This window comes from Chelonoidis abingdonii, chromosome 1, assembly GCF_003597395.2.
Source record: "Chelonoidis abingdonii isolate Lonesome George chromosome 1, CheloAbing_2.0, whole genome shotgun sequence".
Lineage (NCBI taxonomy): Eukaryota > Metazoa > Chordata > Testudines > Testudinidae > Chelonoidis > Chelonoidis abingdonii.
The window spans coordinates 140,817,013-140,826,504 of record NC_133769.1 but is presented as its reverse complement, the minus strand read 5'-3'; the positions used below and the strand labels follow the sequence as shown (position 1 = coordinate 140,826,504).

Here is a 9,492-nt window from a genome sequence, read left to right as displayed (position 1 = left end):
GGTCTCCTGGAGCCGCGTCCCCTGCTCTGAACACTGGGTCACGCTGCCTTGTTTTGTGCCATTCGCCGGGGCTTAGGTTAACAAAACTGTCATTCCGAGTAGGGGGAGCTGCTACCTCCAGAGCCAGCCCCTGAGCTGGAGCATCTGGCTCCACAGCAGTTCGCGCGGGGGAAGGTCGTGCATCCACCCGTTGGGACGGGAGGGCTGTAGCGAACTACACCTTCCCGCTGGAGCTTGTAGGGCCGCTGATGGGGAGGGCAGTGCGGGCACCGATCGCCCCCCTCCCCAGAGCTTTACTGTTGCTGCGTCCTCCGGCTGGGTGGGTGGGGGCTTGGCGAGGAAGGCGGAGGCAGGCACCACTCTCCGCTCCACGTCTAGCTGTGCGTGTAGGAAGGAGAGAGGACGGAGCTGCAGGAGCTGCGGTAGCGGCTAGGGGCAGGCGCCCAGACACCCAGCCGGTACCCGCCGAGGAGGAGCTGGGCGCAGCTGGCGCTGGAGACCGAGAGCCAGACACTGGCAGAGGCTGAGCCGGCGCGCAGAAGGCGCAACAGGCGGAGGCGGACCCCGGCGGGAAGGACAGACTGAGCGGCGCGAGGGACCGACAGAGCCAGCCCCGCCCAGGAGAAGAGAGAAACCGGCAAGCGGGAGCGACAGCCGCACCCCGGCTCCTGAAGGAGAGGGAAGGACAGCCAGCGAGCCAGGCTGCGGGAGGTGAAACGGGGACTGCCGGACAGGCCGCGAGCTCCAGCCCCTAGCGGGGAGAGGCGCGCAGACCCAGACCCCAGCGGCGGGAGGGGAGGGACAGACGGACCCAGACCCCAGCAAGGGGAGGGACAGAGAGACCCAGACCCCAGCCGGGGAGGGGACTCAGACCCCAGCGAGGGGGGAGGAGGGACAGAGGGACCCAGACCCCAGTCGGGAGCGCGGAGGACAGACGGACCCAGACCCCAGCACCAGCAGGGGGGAGGGAAAGCGCACCTTGCGCTGGGCAGAGCAGCAGAGCCAGGGCTGCCCCGCCACCTCCCCGCCGGGCTTGGCTCCCCTGGCCAGGCAGTGCAGCTGGCATGTGGGCGGAGGAGCCCCTGTCTCTGGCAGGGGCCGGGGGCGGCTGCGGAGAGGCGGAGGCTGCTGGGGAGGACCGGAGCGGGAGCGGCAGCTGCTGCAGCAGCGAGCGCCTGGTGATCAACATCTCCGGGCTGCGCTTTGAGACCCAGCTGCGGACCCTGTCGCTCTTCCCGGACACGCTGCTGGGGGACCCGAGCCGCCGGATGCGCTTCTTCGACCCGCTGCGCAACGAGTACTTCTTCGATCGGAACCGGCCCAGCTTCGACGCCATCCTCTATTACTACCAGTCCGGGGGCCGGCTCCGCAGGCCAGTCCATGTGCCCCTAGACATCTTCATGGAGGAGATCCGCTTCTACCAGCTGGGCGAGGAGGCCATCGAGACCTTCCGGGAGGATGAGGGCTTCATCCAGGAGGAGGAGAAGCCCCTGCCTCAACAGCACTTCCAGCGCCAGGTGTGGCTCCTTTTCGAGTACCCTGAGAGCTCTGGGCCGGCCCGGGGCATCGCCATCGTCTCAGTGCTGGTGATCCTCATCTCCATAGTCATCTTCTGCCTGGAGACCCTGCCCGAGTTCCGCCAGGAGAGCAAGGGCACACCGCCGGGCTTTGCGGAGGGTGCGCACCAGGACAACCAGATGTTCTTGCTCCCTGAGCAGCCAAATGGCACCCCATCTCCGATGCACCCCTCTCCTAGGGCAAGCCCTTTCTTCACAGACCCCTTCTTCCTCATCGAGACCCTGTGCATCATCTGGTTCTCCTTCGAACTGCTGGTGCGCTTCTTCGCCTGCCCCAGCAAGCCCGAGTTCTCCAGGAACATCATGAACATCATCGACATTGTGGCCATCATCCCCTACTTCATCACCCTGGGCACCGAGCTGGCTCAGGAGCAACAGAAAAAACAGCAGCCTAGGACTGCCATTAACAACAATGGGGGCCAGCAGCAAGCCATGTCCCTGGCCATCCTCAGGGTCATCCGCCTGGTCAGGGTCTTCAGGATCTTCAAGCTCTCCAGACACTCCAAGGGGCTGCAGATCCTGGGGAAAACTCTCCAGGCCAGCATGAGAGAGCTCGGACTCCTCATCTTTTTTCTTTTCATCGGTGTGATCCTCTTCTCTAGTGCCGTGTATTTTGCTGAGACTGATGACCCAGAATCTTTGTTCACCAGTATCCCTGATGCTTTCTGGTGGGCAGTAGTGACCATGACCACTGTGGGCTATGGGGACATGTACCCTATGACAATTGGGGGCAAGATTGTGGGCTCCTTGTGTGCCATTGCTGGCGTGCTGACCATAGCTCTGCCCGTACCTGTTATTGTGTCCAACTTCAACTATTTCTACCACCGAGAAACTGAGCAGGAGGAGCAGTGCCAGTACACCCATGTCACCTGTGGCCAGCAGCAATCTCCTTTCTCGGAGCCTAAAAAGGGGGACAGTAATCAGTCCCTCAGTAAATCAGAATTTCTGGAGACAGGAGATTTAGAATCTATGAAATATCCCAACTTCATTCCAACCAGCAACCAGGGCTACAGAGGGAAGAAAATGCTGACAGAAGTGTGATCAGCTTCTCTAACAAGGTGTGGAACAAGACTGAACTTTTACAGTTCTACTACCCTCACCCCATTTTCCTGGATCCCAAATGCATAGCCACAAGCTGCTGCACATTCTCTCTCCCACTAGCAGCTGCATACGTTCAAGACAAAACACCAGACTGCACATTGTGATGCTGAAAACAAATTGCTTGTGATTTGGACACTCCTGTCCTTGGTTGCTATGTCTCATTAGCTTGTGCAATTGGACATTCTTTTGCCTTACTCTATAGATCAAGGGTGCCCACTTGTTGTCCCCTTCCCCTTCCATTTTATTTTTGGTGTGGGGAGGAGCTTTATTCCGGTTGTAACTTTGAAGACTAATTTTTCTACTACATCGAGAAAAGAAAAGCCCAGGCCACATTTGTTGCAAAAAGATCAGGCGGGGAATAGGTCAAATGGGCTACTAACATCAGTCTCAAGCTGTGCTGGTGAATTTCTGTGCTGGTGCAGTGACCTTGGTTGTGGGGTCAGTTACGCCTGCCATGCGGTTGCCTTGGGAGAATGGAAACGTTGGATCCAGTGTTGCATTGTGTTCTGCAGATGTAGGGAAAGTCAACGAGTGGCCTTCCTCTGACACTTTTCCTTGGGTTTGCACTGCAGTGTGCATCTAAGGGCCTGTTTGTTATTAGATTTTCAGATCTAAAAGCACTTTAATTTTTAACTTGTTGCCATGATAGAAGTTGTGACCAACATTCTCCATGTGTGGCACAGCAGAAACAGTTGTTTTTTAAATTTATAGTAATATTTTCTTATTCTTTGTGTTTGAACACGTTTCACCTTTGTTTCCATCAGTGCCCTAGTGTTAATTTGCATTTATCATAGCAACACCAACTTTGTGCCTGAAATGTCTTCCTATGCAAGGCACATTTGGGCTAATTCCTTTGTCTTCTGACATGTACCACATAAGTGTTTTAATGAAATGTACTTTATGCTACAAGTATCCGGTTCTGTACTTAGAACCATGGGAGCAGTTGACTTCATTGAGGTGTGCAGTTCTGAATTTAAGGGCTTGTATAGATTAGGGAAATTTGCAATGGTGTATTTACACTGCTGCAGACCTCTGCTGTAGACACACTGCATCAGTGCAAAATGGGGCTTACATTAGTATGACAAACCCACCGGGGTCAATCACACCAGTATAGTTGTGTCATTTAGGGGTATGCATTGCTACCAATGCAAGTTTCCCTAATCTGTCTAGATAAACCCTAAAGGCATAACTGGGATCTTTTGAATGAGGAAAAAAGACCTAAAGGCCTAATCTTGGAAAGATGCTGCTGTCTTAACAAGAAATACCCTTAATGTAAGTTTAGATGGAAGGCGCACCAAGATCGTTCACATAGTCCAGCAACATGAGAGCAACATTTGTCAGCAGTGCAAAAGGCACACTCTGGTCTGAAGCATTATGCTTATCAGTGAGCACATTTTACAACTCAAGGTGCATCTACTGTGTCCCAGATCATCTCACTATTTAAAATAACTGCCTTTTTTCTGATTTAAAATAATTGCTCAACCCCCTTCCTTTTTGGAGAGCAAATGGGGAGGAAGGGGAAATTGTTGCTTACAGAATCCACAGATAAGGAAATGTTTTTTAAAATTAACTGTATATTTTGCATGCATGTGTGTGCATTAGAGAGTGAGAGAGAGGCAGCCATTAATGCATTGTGCTATATTATATATGTATTACCTGTTTTACATATTGCATATAACGTGTGTAATACATAGAACATTGTACATAATGTATATACATTTCCTGCATATTATGTGTATTATGTGCTGCAGCCATAAAGCAGGGTCCTAAGGAATAAGAAAAAAGATAAAATAAAGGAGCGTCCTTTATTTAAATGTGTTGCTCCGCCACCAGGTTTTAAGACAAAACCAGCAGGATTGTGAGACAGGAGCAATTAGCACAGATTAGCACCTTTGTGACCCTACTAATTCCCCCCTGTTCTGAGATTTGGTTCTACGCCTTGACTGACTTTATCATGGTCTTTCCTCATTTAGTCCTTGATCCTGCACTAAGAACTGCATGGGCAAACCTCAACGCTTGTGCTCACCCTGAGTCCCACTGACTTCAAAGGGGCTCTGTATTGGGTGCAGTGATCTCTCTGCACAGTTCTTAATGGAGGATCAAAGCATTAGACCTTGATTCTTCTCCTACTGAAGTCAGTAGCAAAACTACCATGGATTTCCACGGTGCAAGATCAAGTCCTTAGGCCTGATTGTGAGATGTGATGAGTGCTATCAACTGCCTTGAAACTGGTGGTAACTGATAGTTCAGCACAAAGCTGTTTTGTTTGGCTGTATTTCAAGAAGACTGTTTTACATAATAAATTATTATGATGATTTTTTTCTATGGCAGAGACTGTTTGTGCTCAGACTCTTTATGGTACCAGCAGGTGTGCAATAGCTCTGCTGAATGGCCTTCTTTTTGAGAGATGTTGCTTGAGGTATCTAGGGCACTGCTGTCTCTCAGCACAATGCCTATACTATGTTTGGAGTTGTTTTTATGTATGTGTATGCTAGTTGCTAAAAGTTTCCCTAAACTGAGATATAAAAAACTTAGATTAAACAAAAGTTCAAGAGGAGAGACAAGACTTACTGTTATCTGCATCAGAAGCTTAAATTCTTTTACCAGTTTCTTCCCTGGGTCCTGACACTGGCATCATTGATTGGCAGAAACCCTTGTTTTCTAAGGCATTTAGCTTCAGACCAAATTGCTGGCAGGACAATCTCAGTAATCTAACTCCAGTATGAAGGTGTTGTCCAGGTGTCTCGGAATTGTGTTTTTTGCTTAAGAGATGCTCTCAACTTAAATGCGGGGTTTTGTGGTGTGTGTAGGTTTTGTGCTCAATAGAAATACATCTACAAAACAAAAAAACATGCCAGTGAAAGCAGTCTGCTGCAAACAAATAACTCCCTGCAGTGTTTGCCTCCCAAACTTTTCAACACGGAGAAGAACCTGCAGATGAAACTGTCTATGAAAAAAGAGTGAAATTGACCTTATGGATTTCCTTTGCCATAACTGAGAGAAAGGCAAAAAGGACACAAAGCTCCAAATATGCAAACTTGGGTGCCTAACGTTAGGCATCCAAAATCAGTATTTTAAGCACCTTAATGAACGTGGGCTGATTTTTCAGGGTTGTTGAGCATTTGCAATTATTATGGCTGCTCGGCACTTCTCAGCAGAGGGCCACTTTTATTTAGGAATTATGAGTGGGAGTTAAGAAAATGCCTGAGTGATTTAGGTGCACACATCCCATTGGCTTTCAATAGGACTTGTGCTCTCACATCACTTGGGTGTTTTCAAAAATCCCACTCTAAGTTCCTGACTTTGGACATTCATTTGGGATATAAGAAGCTGTTGTTCTGTCTATATAGCTATTTTCCTTCTGAAGTCAGAGCACATCTTTGTGAAACATTTGTGGAAAGTAGGAATCTCCAGGGACTTGTTTCCATAACAACCTCCCAGACTGTTTCTCTGTACCTTGTGACTTTGGCTACAAGCAAAAACACTGGCTAAATATTCCAAGTTCCCAGACACAAACATTCAACTATTACAGCTGTTTGGCAAAGGCTATAGTGTGTGTGGGGATGGAGGTGGGAATGATGGGTGGGGGAGTCCCTGTGGTTACCAAAGAAGTCTGCTACCCACCCAAATACATCAAGCTCAAGACTGATGCGTGTTACAAATATTTGAAGGTAACATTTGAAAGCAGACAATACAGGAAATGAGAAGACACTCAGGCTGTATATCTTTGCAAACAGAGAGGTCAGTAGCCATGGGAAGGGCATCCTGAGGCTGTCAGTCAAATGGCTGGAGGGTCAAAAGGCCTGTGAATTTGAAATCAATTGAATGCCCCCTGACAGGAACCCTGAAATCTAAAGCCATGAATTAAATAAAAGTAACAAATCTTTCAATTATCTCAGCAGAAAAAGAATCTTGCTGTCAAAGAGACTTGATTCTTTCCAAACCCTTTTGCTGAAGAGAATACTGTAGCCCTGGCTATTTCCCTAAGGGACATTTTTGTACAAAATCAAGCCAGGGCAGAGCCCTTTTTGTTGTCTAGGGGAGGGGTGGAAACAGGGCTGGCTTTAGGCACCAGTGCTCCAAGCATGTGCTTGGGGCGGCACTTTCCAAGGGGCGGCACTCCGCACCCCCTCCCCCTCCCCCTCCCTTTTTTTTTCTTGGGGCGTCAAAAAGCCGGAAGCCGGCCCTGGGTGGAAGAATTCTAATGGCAGGTTTTTTTTGCCTCCTTTTGCCCTGCAGCAGTTTGGAAATGCACAAAGAATTGTTTTGTAATGTTCCAAAGACATTGCACTTTTGGGAGCTAATGCACAGACACCCCCCCTCCCCCCGAGAGGAAAATTTTATTTCTTTCCTATTGAAAGTGTTGCAACTCAGGCTTTTCAAGCATTTTCCCCTGTGTCCTGCTCTTTGTGTTAGTGTCTACAGCTGGAGAGAAGACTTGGTGCTGCTGTGATGGTGAAAGTGAATTGACTGGAAGCTTCTGCCAGGCCCATCAATTTAATGTAGAAAGCTTCCTGTGGCAACAAAGAGTGAGACAAAGGGAATTCAGTGCATCAAGAAGAAGGGCAGAGGGAAAAGTGTTTCTCCAGTGTGCTGGAGTGAACACAGAGTCCTCCCCAAAAGGAAAGGTGCAGACAGCTACATCACCTGCTGTTGCAGAAGAACTAGGTAAGTTTTTTCCCTTTCCATCTATGAAATTAACCCCTGATTTCTTTGCAGTTAAAGAGAAGGACCTTCCAATTAAGATATGAAGTCTGCTGGGAGAATCTTATCCTAGGTGAAGAGAGAGAGAAAGATTATAGATTACAAAAATAAACTATGGGACAGATCCTCAGCTGGTGTAAATTGTCATAACTCCATTAACCAGCACAGCTACACTGATTTGCACTTGAATCTGTCCCTATCTTTTTAATCAAAGAAAAAAATTCTTTGTTAAAATGTAGGGTTCCCCCTACCCCAAACCTATAATATATATGCTCTGTTTACATCAGGGAAATAATCTGTGATTCGCAACAGGTGTCAGTCATGGGTTTCCCACAGACTCTTTTCTCAGTTACACTTATGTAAAGCTGAACCAATTCCATTGAATTCAGTGGAATCTCCCCAGATTTAAATTGGCACGGATAAGAACAGAATTCTTTATACAATGCTAGAAATGTGCCTGACAGCTTACAGCTAATTAAAGACTGGAACCGCTTCTGATATCAGTTATATCAGTGTAAATCCAGATAAACTCTGTTTACAGTGCTGTAACTCTGATCAGATTCTGATCCCAGTGTCCTTTCTCCTAACAGCTTACAGTCCCAAGGTCTGTATCTGGGAAACACTTATTTATGTGTTTGACATTACACATGTGAGAAATCCCCTGGAAGTCAAAGTTAAGCATGGAAGCAGGTGTTTGCAGGGTCATGGCTTAAGGTCCTGATCTACCTCATCTACCACCAAAGTCAATGGGAGATTAAGCCATTTGCAGGAGGAGCTCAGCCCTGTGAAGGATTAGGCACTAAATTAAATTGACACAACTAAGGAAAGTAACAAACATCGGAGATGTCATGGGGAAGGTATACAATGGCTCCGGCAGTAAGATCTTGCCCTTGCTTTAGTGATTCAGGCACACATCTTGACAGTTATGTAAGGCTTGGCTATACTTTGAATTTTGCTTGTTTGTTTCAGAGGCCACACTCGGGTTTGTTAGGTGGGCAGAAGGGCCTGGATGTTTTAGGTCAGTCCTTTTTTCTTTTCTTTTTTTACGGTTTTGTCAACAAATAACCAGGAAGTTAACTGTGAGTTTAGAATAGCTACGACACAAGCATTTTGCTGGTTCCTGTAGGTTAGAGGGAATGTCTACATGTTCCCTAGTCTGCGTTAGAGAAGGGGAAGGAACAGATTTAGCTTTTTTTTTGGTGATTTTTGAGGAGAGATTTGGGCACACGTGTTTCCATGAGCAACTTAGCTTACTGAAGCAGCCAGAGGCAATGTGGTTAGAAAACAGGACTGAGAATGAGGGGAGATCGCTGTTCTAGCCCCAACTGCCACTGAAGTGTAGCATGGCCTTGAGCAAGTCACTTCACTGGTTTTCTCCTGTTTCCTCATCTGTTAAATGGGCATAAAGTCCTGTGTGAAGACAGTCAGCTAAAAAGTACTGGAGATACATAAAACATTATTATTATGACCTACATGCATTTCAAGATTCTGATCTCACCCCAATTTTGTACAGGTGTAATCCCACTGACTTAAATGAAATTATTCCTGATAACTGAGTGTGAGAGGAGAATCATGCCCAATATCTCTTTAACCTTAGCTGTTATTTCCTGTGCATACACTTATGCAGAGTTCTAGACACAAGTATTTAGAATACAGCTCCTCAGCTGGTGTGAATCAGCGTAGCTGCTCTGCTGATTCACACCATCTGAGGATCTGGTCCTTAGAGTACATCTTGGCTAATTCTTGTACACTCCCAGGAGAGAAATGAAATGGCATTTGACAAGAAAATTGCTACATTGGTGTCTCTTCTTGCTGCTTTTCAATGTCTGTTGTTCAATTAGCATGATGGCATCCATTTTCAGGAAACAGAGACAGGGCGAGATGCTGCACTTACTTTACAGTGATACAGTTTTGGACTAATTCCTCTGAGTTTTAGTGAAATTACTCCAGATTTACACCAGTGTAGCTGAAAGCAGAATCTGACCCAGGATCTTTTCCTCTGAACAAATGATGCTGTGCTTTTTGTACAGAGCAGCTTTCCAACACTTCACCTGCGGGATAAGGGTGCCTCACTCCAGTCAAACTTAGGGCCATGTTGTACTCTGAACTC

At 47.5% G+C, this 9,492-nt stretch overlaps 1 protein-coding gene across 1 annotated transcript; it reads left to right on the top strand.

The window, feature by feature from the left end:
- Window positions 1–410: 410 nt before the first annotated feature.
- KCNA6 (potassium voltage-gated channel subfamily A member 6) lies at window positions 411–4,443 on the top strand. Its single transcript, XM_032762572.2, has one exon. It carries the CDS (start codon window positions 1,065–1,067, stop codon window positions 2,616–2,618), a length of 1,554 nt encoding a protein of 517 aa, XP_032618463.1. The 5' UTR covers window positions 411–1,064; the 3' UTR covers window positions 2,619–4,443.
- The last annotated feature ends 5,049 nt before the right edge of the window (window positions 4,444–9,492 follow it).

Coding starts and splice junctions, on each gene's coding strand:
- KCNA6 (XM_032762572.2), top strand. CDS start 1,065: ATGTGGGCGGAGGAGCCCCTGTCTCTGGCAGGGGCCGGGGGCGGCTGC.